Below are 22,027 nucleotides of genomic sequence, written 5' to 3'. Positions count from 1 at the left end.
TAAGGTGACTAGGAAATTAGTCTTAATTTCTTGACCATTGTCATCACCCATATCTTGTTTTAATCTTATTTTATGCCCTCCTATCCAAGTGAACTCGAAGACTCTAGTTCTCCCATTATTTGAATACAACTCCATTTAGTTTAATTCTATTTAACTCGTTTGCATCTTAGTTTACAATTAATCAACTCTCCTTCATTTATTAGGCTAATTTGAGACTTGAACAAACCAAGTATCTAACCCCCACCATCTTTGTGTTCGAACCCGATTAAATACTACTTTTTAATTGGGTTTTATAAATTATTTTTGATAAGGGTGTCACGATTTTACCCTACCATCAAAATGGCGCCGTTGCCGGGGATGGCGTTAGGTATGCTTAGCTAGTTAAATTCTTAGCTTTAGTCTTAGTTACTTGTTGTTTGCTTTAGTAGTTGTGTGTTTCTTGTAGAGTGTGTGATTTTTGCCTTACCCTAGTGTGTAAAAGCACTAGGAGTCTTACGGTTTGTCAAGTGCATGCCTAGGAGGAACCATCAAGCTTTGCTCTTTGACTCCGACCCCGAAAGGCTTTTTCGAGCCTTAAGGAATAGGACTATTGCAAGAGTTAGAACCTCCACTCAAGCCACTTCAAACCAAGCAAATTCATCCACCCAACCTATTATTGAAAACACACCACCACAACCACCAAACGACACAATTGAGCCTCCAATAGAAAATCCATTTCACAACTTCCAATTTCCAAATAGCCCACCTCAAACACCACCCCCTCATATACCAAATCCACCACCACCAATGGCTTTACGTGACCATAACCGTCCTAACCAAAATGATGCTTGTGACCCAATTAATTTCGGCACCTTGTCTCCCAACAACTTTGAGATGCACCCCGCCCAAGTGGGGTTGATTGAAAAAGACTTGTTCGGAGGACAAATTGAAGAAGATGCTCATGCTCATGTAAGAAAGTTCAAGAAAAAAGTCTCTATGATGAAAAAGAATGGGGTATCCGAAGATACACTAAGGATGATGTTGTTCCCATTCTCCTTGACGGGTAAGGCGGACCGATGGTTGAATGTTCACCCTCCGGACACATTCACAACTTGGGACGCTTTAGCCAAGGCATTCATGGCCAAATACTATCCATCATCCAAGACCGCCATGTTTCGAAATGAAATCCACACTTTCCAACAAGAGGATGGAGAATCCTTGGGTGAAGCATGGGATAGATATCAAGACCTTATCGCTAGTTGCCCTCACCATGGGATTCCGGATTGGTATGTCACCCAAACCTTGTTGCCAAGAACAAAAGAAATGGTGAATGCCTCCGCGGAAGGGGGATTCGATCATTTGGGTGATGAGGAGGGCACGACTCTAATCAAGAAAATTGTGGACTCCGAGGCAAAATACGGCACAAGAGTGAATATCTTGAGAAGAAATAAGCAACATCCCGAATTCTTAGTGAATGTGGAGACTAATGTTAAGCTTGATATGCTCACCAAAAAGCTTGAAGAGTTGAGTAAGAAAAAGCAAGTGAACCAAGTGAATCAAACTACCACTTCTCATGGACCATCCATGGAGGAAGTGATACAAAGATCAACATGTGAGTCATGTGGAGGGATAAGTCACACTTATGAAGTATGTGCAAATAACCACCATATCAACAAAAATTTGGTTCTTGAACATAAACTGAGCAAAGGTATAGATGCTCAAAAAAAATGTGTATATTCTCAAAAATCATAGAGTATTTAAAGTTTTTGATTTCTACTTTAGTACCTCAGATGTGTAATTTTTTTTTCTCATCAATTTGCCCATAACAATCCTCGTACACAACCCATCTGGTTACATTGATAACCGACTTTTTGAAAGTTAGAATTAGACCAGGGTCGGTCCATTTCTAAGACATATATAGAGTCATAAAGATGAGTCCGTCGCTCTCTCAATCTACCCTCGTTTTATCTCTCCACCATCGCGAGAGGAAACCATAAACCAATCTTACAGTCTCACACAAATCTCTTCTCTTCCTTAAACCCTTCATTTCCGATCTATCTTCCATTACTACTTTATACTCACTCTCACCGATTTTTCTAGGGTTTTACAATTATTATACTTTTGTAGAGTTGTAGGGTTTTAGCGATGTGGAACGGGGCTAACCCTAACCCCATCCCCATGGCGGCGCAACCTTTAGCGCCGCCAGGTACTTCCATTCCTCCACCGCCGGCGGTTCAACCGTCGTACACCGTTTTACAGCCACCGCCTTTGCCGCAACAACCGGAATCCCCTGCCGATGCGGAGGCCAGGCTCGAGGAGAAGGCGCGTAAGTGGATGCAGCTCAATTCCAAGCGATACGGCGATAAGCGCAAATTCGGTTTCGTTGAGACGCAGAAAGAGGATATGCCTCCTGAGCACGTCCGCAAAATTATTCGGTTTGTTCTTTTACCATATTCTTTTTCATATTTTCAGTGTATTAGAATGATAAATTTGTGATTTTTGCTATGAGATGTCGTATTTAGGTTTTGCTAGGATGATTTTTTTTCCGATTTTTCGATATTTGCTGCTGGTCTATCAGTCTATGTACAGCCTCTCAAATTTACCGAAAATTATGTGCTAAAGTTGGAGATTTTTTATTATTATAAGCTAGGGTTTGGGACTAATATGTAGTTTACCGTGAAATTTGTCAACCTGTGATAGTTTAGTTTATTACCTTGAAGCTCAATAGAAATACTGACTATGTTTCTTATTAATCTGATAATTGTCATGGTTGCTGCTGTCTAGTATGTGCTAGTTTGCCAGCTTGTCGACGTTCGTCAATTTGGCATTGCTGTCCTTTAAGTGCTCTCGTTGTATATTGGGAGGATTATATATGTATACTGGAGTAGGACGGATTTACAGACTGTTATTTGTGTTGGCGGTTAGATAGAAATTGTTTGTTTCACTAACTTTCTTGTAGCTTTGAGTCACTGCCATCTTCGGCGTAGTTGGTTGTCAATACAATTTCCATAGCCACTCAGTGATCACTTACCAGAGATTAATGAAGTCAGCTGGCTTATATGTAGTGGCTTCTGGTTATTGGTTGGTTGCATATCTGGATTCTGAAGTAGTGGCTTTTGAGTTTAAGTTCATTGTGTTTGGGTAATGATTTTATATTATTTTTTATTGTTTGCAGAGACCATGGAGACATGTCATCCAAGAAATACCGCCACGATAAACGTGTGTATTTGGGGGCTCTTAAATTTGTACCCCATGCGGTTTACAAGCTCCTTGAGAATATGCCTATGCCTTGGGAACAGGTTCGTGATGTCAAGGTGTTGTATCACATTACTGGAGCGATCACATTCGTAAATGAGATACCATGGGTTGTAGAACCCATATATCTGGCCCAGTGGGGTACGATGTGGATAATGATGAGGAGGGAGAAGAGAGACCGTCGCCACTTCAAAAGAATGAGGTTCCCTCCCTTCGATGACGAGGAGCCTCCATTGGATTATGCTGATAATGTTCTTGATGTGGACCCCTTGGAGCCAATTCAACTGGAATTGGACGAAGAAGAAGACTCTGCTGTGCATGCATGGTTTTACGATCATAAGCCTCTCGTTAAGACAAAACTTATCAATGGGCCAAGTTATCGGAAGTGGCATCTTTCTCTACCAATCATGGCAACACTATATCGGTTTGCTGGCCAGTTGCTCTCTGATCTGGTGGATAGGAATTACTTCTATTTATTCGACATGGAATCGTTTTTCACTGCAAAAGCCTTGAATATGTGCATACCTGGTACGTCCAAAATTCTCCTTTGCTAGACATTATTGACTGTTTTACGCATTATATAGATGATATACTTTCACCTGGTAATATTTGAAGTGGCGAGGTCTTATGTATGCTGTAGCCCCAAGGATTAGTCAAAGGAAGATTGATCTCCTTAGCTGCTAAGTTCTGTAGTTTACCCGTTGACATTTCGTCACAATCATACTGTTTTGCAGAGTTCCCATCTGCACATTTTCTTTCCTCTCTGTAGAGAGAATGTGTGGATGATTCTGCTTCATATCCAGTTTTCTAATTGCAAGTGCCTGTCAAGTTGTGTTTTTTGGCTGTGATTTAAGTTGTGGTATGGTGAAACCAATATGATATAATTTGCTGCATTGAGGAGTAGACGAGAGGCTGGTTTTCATATTGCATGTTTCTTATTTTGTTTGCTGTTTAGTTAATGTTATTTTGCATGGTTGTGGCTGTTGTGGAGCCCTTGCTACTGTTTTTAAGAAATTCACCCGTGGCTAATTGCAGGAGGTCCGAAGTTTGAGCCTCTTTATCGTGATATGGAGAAGGGAGATGAGGACTGGAATGAGTTCAACGATATCAATAAACTCATCATCAGATCACCACTTCGGACAGAGTACAGAATTGCTTTTCCTCATCTTTACAACAATAGACCAAGGAAAGTAAGGCTTGGCCCTTACCACACACCAATGATTATGTATATAAAAACAGAGGATCCTGATCTTCCGGCATTTTATTATGACCCCTTAATTCATCCAATAACTGCTGCTCATAAGGATCGTCGTGAAAAGAAAGTTTATGAGGATGATGAGGATGATTTTGAGCTTCCAGAAGGTGTAGAACCACTGCTCACAGACACTCAGTTATACACTGACACTACTGCTGCTGGTATTTCACTTTTGTATGCGCCAAGGCCGTTTAATATGAGATCTGGTCGTACAAGGCGTGCTGAAGATATACCACTTGTGTCAGAGTGGTTCAAGGAGCACTGGTAAGTTAGCTTCCGCCCCACAACTCTAGTCATCGTTATAATGTCTTTAACTGGCATGTACAGTATCTTTCCCTGATGAGGAATTTTTTCTGTCTAGATGCTCATTCTGTTTGATTTTGGTGTGCAGCCCTCCATCATATCCTGTTAAAGTGCGAGTCAGTTATCAAAAATTACTCAAGTGTTTTGTTCTGAATGAGTTGCATCACCGACCTCCTAAAGCTCAGAAGAAAAAACATCTTTTCAGATCTCTTGCAGCTACCAAGTTTTTTCAGAGTACTGAACTTGATTGGGTTGAAGCTGGTCTTCAGGTGTGCAGGCAAGGGTACAACATGCTGAACCTGTTGATTCATAGAAAAAATTTGAACTATCTGCATCTTGATTACAATTTTAATTTGAAACCTGTCAAGACACTGACTACCAAGGAGCGTAAGAAGTCTCGTTTTGGAAATGCATTTCATCTTTGCCGTGAGATTCTGCGTTTGACAAAGCTTGTAGTGGATGCCAATGTCCAGTTTCGTTTGGGCAATGTTGATGCCTTTCAATTGGCTGATGGCTTGCAGTATATATTCTCGCACGTAGGTCAGCTAACTGGAATGTATCGTTACAAGTATAGGCTCATGCGACAGATCCGGATGTGTAAGGACTTGAAGCACTTGATTTATTATCGTTTCAATACGGGTCCGGTTGGGAAGGGACCTGGATGTGGTTTCTGGGCACCAATGTGGAGGGTTTGGCTTTTCTTCCTTCGTGGTATTGTGCCTTTGCTGGAGAGGTGGTTGGGAAATCTGCTTGCAAGGCAGTTTGAGGGTCGTCACTCCAAAGGCGTGGCAAAGACTGTTACTAAGCAGCGTGTTGAAAGTCACTTCGACTTGGAGCTTCGTGCTGCTGTTATGCATGATGTTCTTGATGCAATGCCTGAGGGTATTAAGCAAAATAAAGCGAGAGTCATTTTGCAGCATTTAAGTGAAGCTTGGCGTTGTTGGAAAGCCAACATTCCTTGGAAGGTTCCAGGTCTGCCTGTTCCAATTGAAAATATGATCCTTCGATATGTCAAGTCAAAGGCAGATTGGTGGACAAATGTAGCCCATTACAACCGTGAACGTATCAGGAGGGGAGCTACAGTTGATAAAACTGTTTGTCGTAAAAATCTTGGGAGGTTGACTCGCCTATGGCTTAAGGCGGAGCAAGAACGTCAGCACAATTATCTTAAGGATGGGCCATATGTCACACCAGAAGAAGCTGTGGCTATTTACACCACTACTGTGCATTGGCTGGAGTCGAGAAAGTTTTCTCCTATACCTTTTCCTCCTTTGTCTTACAAACATGACACCAAACTGCTGATTCTTGCTCTGGAGAGGCTGAAGGAATCATATAGTGTTGCTGTTAGATTGAATCAGCAGCAAAGAGAAGAGCTGGGTCTTATAGAGCAAGCTTATGATAACCCACACGAGGCTTTATCGAGAATCAAGCGTCATCTGCTCACTCAGCGTGCGTTTAAAGAAGTTGGCATTGAGTTCATGGATTTGTATAGTTACCTCATTCCTGTTTATGAGATCGAGCCCCTTGAGAAGATTACCGATGCTTATCTAGATCAGTATTTGTGGTATGAAGGGGATAAGAGGCACCTATTCCCAAATTGGGTTAAGCCCGCAGATACCGAACCACCTCCTCTTTTGGTTTATAAATGGTGTCAAGGTATCAATAACTTGCAGGGCATATGGGACACAAGCGAGGGACAGTGTGTGGTTATGCTGCAGACGAAATTTGAGAAGTTCTTTGAGAAGATTGATTTGACAATGCTAAATAGACTTTTGCGTTTAATTCTTGACCACAATATTGCTGACTACGTCACTGCAAAGAATAATGTGGTTTTGTCATACAAGGATATGAGTCATACAAACTCTTATGGGCTCATACGCGGGCTTCAATTTGCCTCATTTGTGGTACAGTATTATGGTCTTGTGTTGGATCTTCTTCTCTTGGGTTTGACACGTGCCAGTGAAATTGCTGGTCCACCTCAAATGCCAAATGAGTTTATGACTTATTGGGATACAAAGGTGGAAACCAGGCATCCAATCCGGCTGTATTCTCGTTATATTGACAAGGTGCACATAATGTTCCGCTTCACTCACGAGGAAGCACGGGATCTTATCCAGCGGTATCTTACTGAGCACCCTGACCCTAATAATGAGAATATGGTTGGATACAACAACAAGAAATGCTGGCCAAGAGATGCTAGAATGAGGTTAATGAAACATGATGTGAACCTGGGGAGAAGTGTTTTCTGGGACATGAAAAATCGCCTTCCACGAAGTATTACTACCTTAGAGTGGGAGAATGGTTTTGTGTCTGTATACAGTAAGGATAATCCTAACCTTCTTTTTAGTATGTGTGGGTTTGAAGTAAGGATATTGCCCAAGATTAGAATGACACAAGAGGCATTTAGCAACACAAAAGATGGTGTTTGGAACTTGCAAAATGAGCAAACTAAGGAGCGTACTGCTGTTGCCTTCTTGAGGGTGGATGACGAACATCTGAAAGTGTTTGAAAATCGTGTTAGACAGATTCTTATGTCTTCAGGATCTACTACGTTTACAAAGATTGTGAACAAATGGAACACTGCCCTGATTGGCCTGATGACATACTTCCGTGAGGCAACTGTACATACTCAGGAGCTGTTAGATCTACTGGTGAAGTGTGAAAACAAGATCCAGACTCGTATAAAGATTGGGTTAAACTCAAAAATGCCTAGCAGGTTTCCTCCTGTTATATTCTACACACCAAAGGAAATCGGTGGCCTTGGAATGCTCTCTATGGGTCACATCTTAATTCCACAAAGTGACCTTCGATATAGTAAGCAGACTGATGTTGGTGTGACCCACTTTAGGAGTGGAATGAGCCATGAAGAGGATCAGCTGATTCCAAATCTTTATCGTTACATACAGCCTTGGGAAAGTGAGTTCATTGATTCTCAAAGAGTTTGGGCTGAGTATGCGTTGAAGAGGCAGGAAGCTCAGTCACAGAATAGGCGTCTTACTTTGGAGGATCTGGAAGATTCTTGGGACCGTGGGATACCTAGAATCAATACTTTGTTTCAGAAGGACCGTCATACTTTGGCCTATGACAAAGGGTGGAGAGTACGTACCGATTTCAAGCAATATCAAGTGTTGAAGCAGAATCCTTTCTGGTGGACTCATCAGCGCCACGATGGAAAACTATGGAACCTGAATAATTACAGAACTGATGTCATTCAGGCATTAGGAGGAGTGGAAGGAATTTTGGAGCACACTCTATTCAAGGGTACGTATTTCCCTACGTGGGAGGGTCTCTTCTGGGAAAAGGCTTCTGGTTTTGAGGAATCAATGAAGTACAAAAAGTTGACTAATGCACAAAGATCCGGTTTAAATCAAATCCCCAACCGTAGGTTTACTCTATGGTGGTCTCCTACAATAAATCGTGCCAATGTTTATGTGGGTTTCCAGGTGCAGCTTGATTTAACTGGAATATTCATGCATGGGAAGATTCCTACGCTTAAGATTTCTTTAATTCAGATTTTCCGTGCACATTTATGGCAAAAGATCCATGAAAGTGTTGTCATGGATCTTTGTCAAGTTCTTGATCAGGAGTTGGATGCGCTGGAGATTGAAACAGTTCAAAAGGAAACCATCCATCCTCGAAAGAGTTACAAAATGAATAGCTCTTGTGCGGACATCCTTCTTTTTGCTGCACATAGGTGGCCTATGTCAAAACCCAGTTTGGTGGCAGAGACGAAGGATGTCTTTGACCAGAAGGCAAGCAACAAATACTGGGTAGATGTGCAGCTTCGTTGGGGGGACTATGATTCTCATGATATTGAACGTTACACCAGAGCCAAGTTTTTGGATTACACCACAGATAACATGTCTATCTATCCATCTCCTACTGGAGTCATGATAGGGCTTGATCTGGCTTACAATTTGCATTCTGCTTTTGGTAACTGGTTTCCTGGTTCAAAACCTCTGCTTGCACAGGCTATGAACAAGATTATGAAGGTGTGTTTTCTCACATTTTCTATGTACTTTCTATTGTGCGTAATCTGCGCTAGTTTTAGCTTATTTTCTGTATTCAGGAATTTCTGACTTCTGTTCTGTGTGCAATTGTGCAGTCAAATCCTGCGTTGTATGTTTTGAGAGAGCGTATAAGGAAAGGTTTGCAGCTGTACTCTTCTGAACCCACTGAGCCATATTTGTCATCCCAAAACTACGGTGAGATATTCAGCAACCAAATCATATGGTTTGTTGATGATACTAATGTCTACCGTGTCACAATTCATAAGACATTTGAAGGGAATCTAACCACAAAGCCCATCAATGGTGCGATTTTTATATTTAATCCAAGGACTGGACAACTGTTTTTGAAGGTATGCCATTTTTCTTGGTTGTCAAGTTGTCACTCTGAAAATATTGTTTGCAGGCTTTGAAACAGTGGATTTTTCTTTGTATATGTAATCTGATGTTAGTTTTTCTCTGATACCTGGACAGGTTATTCACACAAGCGTGTGGGCTGGGCAGAAGCGTCTTGGTCAGCTGGCCAAGTGGAAAACAGCTGAAGAAGTTGCTGCACTTGTTCGTTCTTTACCGGTTGAAGAACAACCAAAGCAAATTATTGTGACACGTAAAGGAATGTTGGATCCTTTGGAGGTTCACTTACTCGATTTCCCAAACATTGTTATCAAAGGAAGTGAACTGCAACTTCCTTTCCAGGCTTGCTTAAAGATTGAGAAATTTGGTGACCTCATTTTGAAGGCTACTGAGCCACAAATGGTTTTGTTTAACATATATGATGACTGGTTGAAGAGTATATCTTCCTACACTGCATTCTCTCGACTCATCCTCATTCTTCGTTCACTTCATGTCAACAATGAAAAGGCTAAGATGTTGCTAAAACCTGACAGAACTGTTGTCACTGAACCACATCACATATGGCCTTCTCTCACAGATGATCAATGGATGAAGGTAATTACTTGCTTTTTTATTTTTTTGTTGCTGTAAGTTCTGTTTTCCTGTGATAATGTGATTTATTTTTTCCAGTCCGGTGTTTCTTTAGTGACTCTTTGTTAGTGGTAGAGAGGTCTTTCGTTCTGTTTGCGAGGGAGCTCAACAAAGTTATTTACTATTTAGTCTCTGTAGTATTTAGCTCCCACGTGGTGATGACTAATATTATTCAATGCTTGTGGGGTCCTTTTGCTGGTTAGGTGCCTTTTTTTTTTCCAGGACTAAAAATGCTAACTCTATTTCGGTTTTCAAAATCGTTTTAATCTTTTCTCTCGATTTAACTTTTAAGTTTTTATAAAAGAAATCTGAAATTCGATTTTAAAACCTGTAAGTTTACCTTGACTTTCCATTACATTTTCGCTCCCCCTTTTATTTTTCATTTTCCCTTTTCTATTCGCTTTTTGAGGTGTACGGTCACCTATGGATGGTTCTAAAGGATGATTCATGTCAGCCGACCCCAAATCATTTTGGGATTAAGGCTCTGATGTTGTTGTTGTTGTTGTTGACTAAAAATGCTAACTGATGGGGCAATCTCATTTTACGCAGGTTGAGGTTGCCTTGAGGGACCTTATCCTTTCAGACTATGCCAAAAAGAACAATGTGAATACATCTGCCTTGACGCAATCTGAGATTCGAGATATTATCCTTGGAGCTGAGATCACTCCCCCATCTCAGCAGAGACAGCAAATTGCCGAGATTGAGAAACAGGTGAGTTGAACACGTGTTAGGAATCCAGACCTTTTCTACTAATCTTTTGTGGAATGATTTTACTTGAACTTATATGTCCTTTTATCTTCTTCCTTTCCAGGCAAAGGCAACCAGTCAATTGACGGCTGTCACAACAAAAACTACAAATGTTCACGGTGAAGAACTTATCGTCAGCACCACGAGTCCGTATGAGCAAGAAAAGTTTAGCTCAAAGACAGATTGGCGTGTCAGAGCTATATCTGCTACAAATCTCTACTTGAGAGTAAATCACATCTATGTTAACTCAGAGGACATTAAGGTTCGTAAACTCTTAACTGGGTTGATAATTTTTACTACTGAGAAATTAATGCTTATAGACTTATAGCTAATTAATCATCAAAGTTAAATGGCGGTTGATATAAATAGGATGAGTAGTATATATTGGTGTATGTTAGGTACTTAGGTTGCTGGCTTGCTGCCACTTAATTGAGGAATGAATAAATAACTAACTTTTTTTTTTCTATTCAGGAAACTGGATACACTTACATCATGCCAAAGAACATTTTGAAGAAGTTTATATGTATAGCAGATTTGCGGACACAGATTGCAGGATACTTGTATGGCGTAAGCCCGCCTGACAACCCGCAAGTCAAAGAGATCAGATGCATTGCAATGCCACCACAATTAGGAACTCACCAACAGGTGAATCTGCCTTTGCAGCTCCCAGAACACGATTTCCTGAATGATTTGGAGCCTCTAGGGTGGATGCATACACAGCCAAATGAACTTCCTCAGTTATCACCACAGGTACTGTACTATGTCTGTAGCTCATCATCAATCATATTTATTTAATAAAAAAATCTCGTATGAGGCGCTCTCGTGATAATATTATCGTAAGACTGGCCCATGTGATAGTTAATTAGCCAGTTATTGTTTAAGTTAGGTAGTTATTGTTTAAGTTAGTGGGTTAATAGGCAAGGACATAAGGTTAATGGGTCCTTGCCTTGAATTTTCGTGAGTTTGTCTTTCATAAGAAAGAATGACTTCAATAAAAAGTCAAAAATGACGCATTTTTTAGGCTTCATTTTTTTTTAAAAAAATTTGGTGGTTTTTCCATAACTTATTTGATTGGTCCTGACTAATAGGATGTGACAAGTCATGCTCGAATCTTGGAGAACAACAAACAGTGGGATGGAGAGAAATGCATAATACTAACATGCAGTTTCACCCCGGGGTCGTGTTCCTTGACCGCCTACAAGCTTACTCCAGCAGGTTATGAATGGGCTCGTGCACAAAAGGATACTGGGACCAGCCTTCATGGCTACCTTCCTACTCATTCGGAGAAGGTGCAGATGCTCCTCAGTGACCGGTTTCTCGGGTTTTACATGGTAAATATTTTTGCAAATTCTTGTAGTTTGTGTCAGAGGTCATTTTGGTAACTACTAGAAACACCCAGATTCCTATTCATGGAAATTTATAAATTTGATATTGGTTGACAAAAAACACAAGAGTTTCTAATTTATGGGAATTCTGGCGGAATTCGAATCTTTTTCAAGCCACCGAATGTTGAATACAGCGAGTGGGAAATATTACTAAAAATTGCTGCACATCTTTTGGTTATCATCTGCTTTATGCCTCGGGGGTTTCACGGATCACCTGCCCCAATTACTTATGTTCGACTATTTGTTTTGTTTCAGGTTCCTGATAGCAGTCCGTGGAATTACAACTTCATGGGAGCTAAGCACGCACCCAACCTGAAATACGGTGTCAAACTTGGGACGCCCAAAGAGTACTACCACGAGGAGCACCGGCCCACACATTACCTCGAATTCATCAAAATGGAGGAGGGAGATAGTGTCGAGGTAGAGAGAGAGGATAAGTTTTCTTAAGTTTTTGGCTCCATCTAGTGGGGAGAAATACTATCTTGGAAGTACTTGTAGGCTTGTAGCAGTATGTAACCCTAATTTTGAATCAGCTGTATTTCATTTGTACTAGTACTTTGAGCGTTGTTGACTTGTGGTCGTTTTAAGGCCGCTGCTCTTTTTAGCTTGTACATGGGTCATCAGGGTTCTGTTTTTACTTGCATTTCCCACTCGACTTTTGTTGTCTCATATTGTTTGAACTGCAAGTTATATTAAAGTTATCTAAAATAAGAGGTTGGGGAGCTAAGCACTTGAGCTATGCTGGCAGACTATTGCTAGTTGGAGCAGTGCTTACTCAGCTACACAGGTATTGGGCTCTGATTTTTTTGCTGCCCAAGAGTATCATTCACAGGGTTGAGGCAGTGAAGAATCTCATAAAAGCCTGCTGTTTCTTGGGAGAAATGTTGTATGGCAAAGGAGCATGGTGTTTTGGGGATTCTTAATTGTCACATTTGGAACATAGTAGTCTTAGGGGAAAGTATACATGGTGGATGGCTAATAAAAAAGACAGACTGTCTGTGGGTCAAATGGGTGCATCACATTTACATAAAGCAGTCTGATTGGTGACTTTACTCCAATTAATTCTGTAGTTGGACATGGTGTCAACTCTGCAAAGTTAAGGATCAGTTAAAGGATGGTTTTCTGCACAATGGATGTTTGAACAACACACATTCAATTACTGGTGTATATACTTGGCTGACTGGTGACCATTTGAAGGTGGCCTGGAGAATTTTTGTGTGGAATAGGCTGAGTTTGCCTAAAATGAATTTTATTTGCTGAAGAATGGATCTTTATCCATAGCAGGTTACTCACAAAGGATAGCTTACAAAATTTGGCATTTTGAATGATGGGTTGTGTTTCTTATGTGGTTTAATGCACGAGACCCATTCCCATCTTTTCTTTGAACGTAGTTTCAGTAAGTTGCGTTTGGTGTTGGTGCGGCAGTGGCTTGGTTTTCACTGGATTGATGATGTGATTTCCAAGGGAATCAGTTGGAGATGTCCTTCTCTTTGTTAAGGAAGAAGCTTATTTCATTTGGGAGATTAGAAACAGGTGCAGGGTGGAGGAAGTGGTGTAGCATCCAGCGTGTGTCAAGGAAACTAATCCATTTATCATTTACGAATAACCATCAAAAATAGTCCCCTTCCATTTGTTTGGTCTTTATGTCAAAATTAAAGGTAAACAATTCACCTGTAGAGAGGGAGTATAAAGTTTGGAGCATACTAGATGTAAAGGCAGTTCAATAACTTTTATGACTGTGCAATACAAGTAAAATCAAGGAATTCTAAATTTCATGATCATAATAAGCCTTACAACTTACAAGCCTCCAAGCTCATGGTTGCATCAAAAAGTCACACATTCATGCTCAAAAGAGCATTCTCACAACAAACCAAAATAAGGGACAAGGGATGGATCTAGGGCTAGGTTACTTAGCCCGAGTAGGTTTTAAGGGACAAGATATATATATATATATATACTACTTAAAAGAGGAATTTTTCGAGCAATGTTATTGGCTACAGCTTTGTAAACTACTAAGATAAATAAATTAATTTAAATTATATAAGATACAAAAAATGAATTTCACGAGTACAAAATCTCTCAACTACTAGCATAAATTAATAATTTAATAACAAAAGGAGTTACAAAGAAGAAACTCCATTTACTGTAAACTAGTTTTAAACCCGTGCAAAAAATGCACGGGTCGTAATAACAGATATTATTGATACATGATCATATAAATGAGTGTTATTAAATGTGCAATGCCGTAACATTATAAATAAGTCCATAATTCAAGATTTGACGTAATATAATTTCATAATTTCAGTAGCGGTCTTCATTCTGATGACATAATACGGTTTTTCATCATTAATGTAAGTATGTAACTAACCAACATATAACGTACGTATAATTAAAGAAAAAACAGTTTTCATCTACGACAATGGTTTTCATCATTAACGTAATTAAAATAATCGATTCAATCTATCAGTCGCTGCTTCGAACCACTATCACGAGGATATCACCCTGGTTGGGGCTCGGGGACATTGCACGTAAGTTGTATATGTGAATAGTATTTTTTTTTTCAAAATGTGTTTTCCAAAGCATAAGAGTCTAATATCTCCCTGGCTCACTACCACCGTCACCTCCATCATCTCTCCAACTCCCCTCAAATATTAAATAAAAATGAAAATCCATCCACTCTCAATTTCATCTTATACCCTCATTCTCACTTGGAGGCCTCTTTCTATTCCCTTCAAGTTCCAATTGAAAAATCTCTCGCATCAAATCTGCCCTCAAAATTTACTTCACACCTCATATAACAACATTTGCAGTCAATTATCGAAATTATATGTATGATACAAAAAGATCGATCTTTATGTATTTCCGACTATTGATTTCTTTAAAATTGATTTCTTTTTCTTCCATGCAGTATTGTTATTTTTTTTTACAGTAATTCACTGTTTTTCCTTTTTTTTTTGTTTTTTTTCACTATTCTTCAATTATTATGAATAATTATGATGTCTTTCAGACCTTTTTAAAAAAGTTATTTAAATATTGTTGTCTTTAATTATTTCTGTTTTTTAAGTATTTTTCCATATGTTCACCTCATTCAAATTTAAAGGATTTGACTTTTAACATTAAAGCTAATTAAAGTGAATAATCGGAAGAACTTCTTGTAAGTATGATACGAAACTTATATTTCCTCCTTTTTATATTTCTTTGCATTTATTTTAAAGTTTATATTTTTTTCCGATTTTGAACGGGAACTTTTTCAAATCTACTTGTATTATACTGGTTATGTTATATTTAGTTCTTTTTATATTTGCTTTCATTTATTTTAAAGTTTATATATTTTCGATTTTAAAAAAAAAAACTCTCTTACGGAGTAATCTATTTTCTACGATTTTTTTTTTATCTACCTCTACTATATTGTTTATGTACGGAAATTTAAAAAAATGACATATCAATATATTTGTTGTTAAAATGTTAAGAAATAAAATACTCTGTATTTGTGATGTTGGAATATAATAGTTATACTGATTTTTTCTTTTATTTACACAATAAATTTAACTACTCATTCCGGATGATTAATCAATATGCATTGTTCACATTTTATTTGTTCAGGTTAGAAGTAGGAGGACGATTATTTGAAAATTTTATTAATTTTTCGTAATTGTAATTTATTAATGTGTAATTGTATAATGTATGATTTTGTGTAAATGTAATCTTAAGTAAATAAAATTAAGATGGTAAAGAAGAGTGAAATTAATTATGTAGATATCATGGCGGTTCCCACGTCAGAAAAAAAGAAAAAAGAAAAAAGAAAATTTGTAACAGCCAATAGGAATCTTTTAAAGAACCCATCTTTTATACTACTAGTATTGGTGCCCGGCTTCGCCCGGGCTACTCTACTTACAATTAATTTTTTTTTTCATTAAATAAAATTACTTAAAGTTACATAACCCATAAATTTATCATTAATATATTTTTCCGTAACATATCCTAAAATTAAGATGAAATAAATTTTGAGACAAATTCACTACTCCCGCTATTAATATTTTATTCTTATTAATGAAACAATAGTAATAACATTTCACTACTTGCCGGTAATCATTGTTACATTCACTACTCCCGCCGTAAATGTTAAATAATTAACATTTCTATACATCTAATAAACTATAAAGTTTAAAAAAATTGAATAGATTTTAAATTTAATATATAATTTTATGATGATTAATAATTAATACCATAATTTTATGATGATAAAATTGACCATCTTCTAGTCTTCTATAAATATTTAGGAAAATTACCAAGCATCTTCTTTCTTTTAGTATCCTTGAAATTGACCATCTTAATTAATTATTTTATTTTAAGAAAATTGACCATCTTAATTAATTATTTTATTTTAAGGAAATTATCAAGCTTCTATAAAGTTTAATTTTAACCCAAACTTTATAATATTTGCATTGAGATCCCTTAATCGGGTCCATCACACGGTGCTAGTGATTTAAAACTATATAGTATAATTAATTTGTATAACTTTCTTTAATTACATTGAAGTCCCTTGGTTTCTGGAATTAATATATAGTATTGATGTAGATATGAGGACTCCGTTCTTCTACATATAGCTTTTACTCCGACTCCGTTCTTCTACATATAGCTTTTACTCCTTTTACGGTAAAGAAGAAATTCTGTAAATATGAGGACCCCGTTCTTCTACATATAGCTTTTACTCCTCCGGTGCGGTAGCTAGAGATAATCTAATAGCGCAAATTTTTATATCAGACGGGTTATTTTTTGTCTGAAATAAGACGGACTAAATGTAGCCATTTTACATTAAAATGTTACTATTTTCTGATAAAATGTTCCCATCATTTTCAGAGTAAAAAGTGACAACTTTAGTTATAACATTTTGTCATTAAATTGTTACATTTATTAAAAAAATAGTGACATTTAATCAGTCTTATTTCAGACCGTCTGAAACAAGACTTATTGATCTAATAGAAATGCAACTTCGTTCAACTTCTGCCAAGCATATAATATAACACGTGTCTAAACATGTGTCATGTTATCTATGACTGTTGTATATAATGTATACTTTCTCTATTTCATTCAATTCTATACATTTGCCTTTTAAAACACTATTCACAAGTAGGGAGAATTTTCGATACAACTTCTAATATATAGCATAAAATATAGTCATGTGAGATCTTGTTTTAATTGTCTTACCGAGTACATTGTAAATAACAAATTTTTATAATTTTTACTAATATGTAACTAAAGATATGAACAAAAGAAAACGAGCATTGATATACGTGTATAAAGCAAATGTATAGAATTGAATGAAATGGAGGAAGTCCTAGTTTATGACCCGTGCATCTATAAATAGAGTTTTAGGGAGTAAAAAAATATGAAGCTTATAATTTGGGGGCCGACGTATAGTATTAAACGCTAGACGCTTACGAATTACATTAGATCATTCATTAGATGTATCACTATTGAATGAAATCAATCATTGAAAGATGAGTTTGTGGGGATTATCAACAAATTTAACAACATAGAAGATGCGATTACAAAAAGCTACTTGTTAGTGAACTCTCCCTTGTCATAAATCATCATCCATAGCTCCTAGAATTCCATTCATAATTAGCAGTTTCTTCCAACATACATTGTTCTAATCCGCCAATGATTCGTGTGAGTTGTGACCTTGAAGTCACTTGCATAGTTCTACGAGTGCACATTGGCGGCTTATCAAATAACTAAGTGATTTAAGTATCAATTGGTCTCTCTTGTGACGGGTTACCATCAGTGGCGAATCTAGGATTTATGGAATGGGGGTGTTTTGTAAAAGTTATACGGAGTAGCATTAAAAAACCCCAAAACTCAAAGCAGGGTCGTCCCTAACATTTCCGGGGCCTTATGCAATATTTAAAAAATAGCCACTTTTAACAATGACTTATATTAATATATAACTTTAAATTAATGCTTGATAAATAATTAAATACTAAAACAATAATCTGATAATGGAGATCAGTACGAAGGCTCACCGAAGTACTTATTTTTAAATATGATTACGGTTGTTTACCAAATACGGAATTACTTTTTCACATACGAACTTTACCTTTTCACATACATTTTTCTATTAACTTTCCATCTAATACCCTTTTTACCTAAAGGCTAAAACCTAAGAAATCTTTTGAATTTATATCATTGCGTTCGATTTTTGGCGTGGACATAGATTATTTAATAAGCCTATACATGTTTCACGTGAGTCGTCACAAACAATTTGGAAAATTAGGATTAATTTTGCACTGCCTGCAAACAATTAACAATCTTAAAGCATTGATGTGTCCATATGTATCATTCATGCTCAAAAGTAATGCAATCCGTGGTATAACTTTCTACTGTGCAGCTATGCCATTGCTACTCCGGATGCGTTGATGTCAGATATGTTCTTTATGATTCAAAATATGAATAATTTTTTGTATTCTTTATGACATGTGGACTGTGGTGGCTGGTGTCGTGGTGCGGAGGGTGGTACAAGTTTGTGGTCGGCCGGAACGAGGTTTGTCGGCCATCGAACGGAGGTGGTGAAAGGAGATGAGAGAAGGGAGAAAAAAATCAACTGGGGAGGGAATGAAAAAATGAAAAGGGTAATATTGTAAAATTCGTATGTGAAAAAGTAAAATCCGTATGTGAAAAAGTACGACCCTTAAAATATCACTATATTGACATTGTCATGGTGGTTGGATGAAGGTAAATAGCAAATAAGTTGATGCAGGTTCAAACCTTCCTAACAACACTTTCAATTGATTTTTAATATGCAAAATTGAAAATAAAATTAAAAAATGCAATTGCTTGGGATCGAACTCTAGTTGCCAGACAGATGGGTGACTATTTCTACCATTAAACCACTGAAGTTAATTGAAATATAAACACACAATTATACATATATCTTTTATTTTCCAGGATTAATGGGGGTGAGGGTTCACCCCCATCACCCCCTATAAATCCGCCCATGGTTACCATTTGTGACGGATATTTTGTGAGATAAAATGGTAACAAAATGGGTTAGTGGAGAAAGGGGACCACATGAATAGTGTTGCAGAGAGAGAAAAAGTGGGTACATTGTGAGGTAAAATGGTATCCGTCTTCAGCTTGTGACGGATATGTCATGTCTTCAATGAGAATTTGTGTTTAAGTATGTAGCTATCACCTTAATGTTTTCTTTAACTTTCTTCTTGGCCTCTTCCATTTTCCGGTACCGTCATGCATCAAGATGCTTGTATCTTACACAATAAGTCGAGAAACAATATCATATTATCAGTTAACCAAAACATCTCTGAATCTCCAAACATAACAACGCAGCAAAATATTGGTTAGTCGAGAGGGAAAATACAGTATAAAAGAGATGTGTGACGGTACCGAAAAATGGACAACATCTCAGGGAAAAGATATAGAGTAGAAAATACAAAGAATAAATTCAAATTCATTGAAAATTTGTAAAAAAATATACAGTAGCATCTCGGGGGGAAAATTGTTGCATAAGTGACATAGATGAGTCATCAATATAGACAACAACAATAAGTCTTGCTTGTGCCGGGGCGATCCGTTAAAAGCTTAAGACGGGTCGGATAATACCGGTTACATGCAAAACGGTAGAAAAATGAGATGACTTTTCACCGTGCGCACATTTAAGAGGAGTTGAGACCTTTTGAGATTAAAAAAATGGGGAAGTACTGTTATTATCTTCCCAATGTTACGTTTTTACCACATAATTCAAAAATCACAATTATCCTACTTCTCTCATTCATCATCTCTCTTCAATTTCTCCTGTTTTTCTCACAAATTCATCTTCTTCCTCTCAAATTCATCTTCTCTCTGAAATACAAACCTCTCCCTCTTTAATCTTCTTCCATCATAAAAAAAAAAAGAATACAAAAAAAATCTTACCAAGAAAATACTCACCGTTTTCCATCATCAAAACACGAATCAAAATGGTGACAAAAAAAACATTGGCAAAGGTAATTTCGAACTTGCATTAGATTTGATTATTTTCATATGTTTGGAATCACCATGATATGGTTACATGCATTTGTTTATAAGTTGGGATCTTTTAGTTTGGAGTTAAGTTATCTAGATTTTGGATAAAAAAAAGAGTTAAATTTAGAATTTTGGTTCCTTTTATTGGAATATGTGAGTGGATAAATTTTTTATGTTATGATTTTCCGGGCTTTGGATAAATCTTTTTTTGTGATGGATAAATCTATCTTGTATGTTGATTTTCTGGATTTGTTGTTTGAATCTCTCGGTTTATTGCTTGTTTTCCTGAGTTTGTTGTTTGATTCTCTAGTTTTGTTGATGTTTTTCTGGGTTTGTTGTTTGAGTTTTTAGGTATTGAACAATTCTCTCAATAAATTAATAAAAGTAAAAGAACGATATACTCCCTCCCAGTCACTATATTGTTCCCATTTGATATAGGCACAATACTTAAGGAAAAGTATTAAAATAGGAGTAAAAGAGTTGTGTGGGGTTGGTGATAGGAGAGAGGGATGAATTATTAGTAGTTAAATAAAGAAGTGTGGGGCCAAAACATAAAGGAAAGTAATAAAATAGGAGTAAAAGAGTTGTGCGGGGTTTGGTGATAGGAGAGAGGAATGAATAAAATAAGAGTAAAAGTTTCTAAAAATAGAAAGGAGAACATTAGTTGAATAATCCGTTTCGGGTAAGAGGGAACATTATAGTGACTGGGAGGGAGTATATGTTACTATTTTTTGTATTCATGTTACCATTCACTACCATTCAATGAATGGTAACGTAAAGAAAAAATATGCTTACATGAAAAATGTATTTATGTTAAATAATGTGATCACTTTCAAACTGTATGTCTCCAATAGTCAATAATTTGTCAACAAGTTTAAAAATGTGATTTGTTACAATTTTAATGATTGTAAAATTGATATCAATGTTGTTTTAATGGTAACATATTGGACAACTATATATGCATTCTAATTAACGTATATATGTAACCATTTGTGGACTGCATGTTACTTGAGTGGTTCGATTAAAGTGGTCACATATTAAACTGCGGTGGTTACATTGTTCTTCAGTGATGGGAAAAAGTTATGCATCTTCATCTAATTCATAGAATTCAAGACTTAAAAATACGGTTTTATGTAAACACAATATGGGTGCAGTCTTGAGGACAATGAAGCATGGAGAGCATGTAGGTTAAAGGTTTTATGGGCGTTCTTTTTGGCAGGTATGTTATTTGATTTAATTTGTGTGTTTTATTTTTGTTTTTGTAATTGAATTTGATTATATCTTGTGTAATCATTTCCTTATTGTTCAACACTTGCAGCACAATGGTTGTGGCTTTTTTGAATTAGTTAATGTCATGACGGAAAGCGAGGACTTAGAGAAGAAGAACGACTTGGTATTGAAAATGAAGAATTTGAAGATAAAGAAAGAAAAGTTGAAGATGATTGTTGTAGAATTGAATATTAAAATCATGAAACATAGGATAAGCGAGAAATTAGTTATGGTTGCCTTATTGGTTTCTTGGGTTTTATTTGCAGTTTATTGTATGTTTAATAAATGAGAAATAGTCAACATTTGTTGACATATTGAGTAAGTTTGTGAACATGTTCTAATTCGTAATATGTTTCCATTATGCAAATGTTTGTTTACATTAGTAGCTAAATATAAGTGATCTTAAATAGTAACATATTATGCCTAAAATGGTGACATATTAGATTATTGACATCATATGTTGTAATGTCACTAATGTCTAATATGTTAGCATTATGCAACTCTATGTTTATATATTTCTACAAAATATAACAATCATTAAATTGGTAACATATTGCACCTGATATTAACATCTTGTAAAAAGTAGTGTAACTTAGTGATCATTTTATAACTTTTTGTTTGCATTTATTATTGAACAAAGTGGTAGCTTATCATCTAAAAGTGGTGTCATATTGTCCTGCTCTCATAACACTATTATGTTTAAAAATATTTTATGACTACACTTATATTGAGATGTTTTCATAGAGGTACATTTAACCCTAAGTAGATACTTTGAATAATCAATATGTATGTAGGTTGACAGGGTGACATAATGGACAAAA

At 36.8% G+C, this 22,027-nt stretch overlaps 1 protein-coding gene, 1 long non-coding RNA gene and 1 other non-coding gene across 3 annotated transcripts; 2 read left to right on the top strand and 1 right to left on the bottom strand.

The window, feature by feature from the left end:
* Window positions 1-1,149: 1,149 nt before the first annotated feature.
* On the bottom strand, window positions 1,150-1,256 carry LOC141603560 (small nucleolar RNA R71). Its single transcript, XR_012525426.1, has one exon. It is a non-coding gene; the product is annotated as a small nucleolar RNA R71 (small nucleolar RNA).
* Window positions 1,257-1,668: 412 nt separating this feature from the next.
* LOC141599708 (pre-mRNA-processing-splicing factor 8A) lies at window positions 1,669-12,552 on the top strand. The gene is made up of 11 exons (XM_074419810.1): window positions 1,669-2,414; window positions 3,155-3,762; window positions 4,270-4,753; window positions 4,881-8,784; window positions 8,898-9,152; window positions 9,274-9,747; window positions 10,333-10,494; window positions 10,595-10,792; window positions 11,002-11,280; window positions 11,619-11,861; window positions 12,171-12,552. Exons 1-11 carry the CDS (start codon window positions 2,125-2,127, stop codon window positions 12,360-12,362), a joined length of 7,089 nt encoding a protein of 2,362 aa, XP_074275911.1. The 5' UTR covers window positions 1,669-2,124; the 3' UTR covers window positions 12,363-12,552.
* Window positions 12,553-19,621: 7,069 nt separating this feature from the next.
* Window positions 19,622-21,767, top strand: LOC141602658 (uncharacterized). Its single transcript, XR_012524586.1, has 3 exons — window positions 19,622-19,918; window positions 21,005-21,156; window positions 21,256-21,767. It is a non-coding gene; the product is annotated as an uncharacterized LOC141602658 (long non-coding RNA).
* The last annotated feature ends 260 nt before the right edge of the window (window positions 21,768-22,027 follow it).

Source organism: Silene latifolia, chromosome 9 (assembly GCF_048544455.1).
Source record: "Silene latifolia isolate original U9 population chromosome 9, ASM4854445v1, whole genome shotgun sequence".
In the NCBI taxonomy this organism is placed as follows: Eukaryota; Viridiplantae; Streptophyta; class Magnoliopsida; order Caryophyllales; family Caryophyllaceae; genus Silene; species Silene latifolia.
Note: the sequence above shows the minus strand (reverse complement) of the source record. Positions and strands in the feature narration are given on the sequence as shown.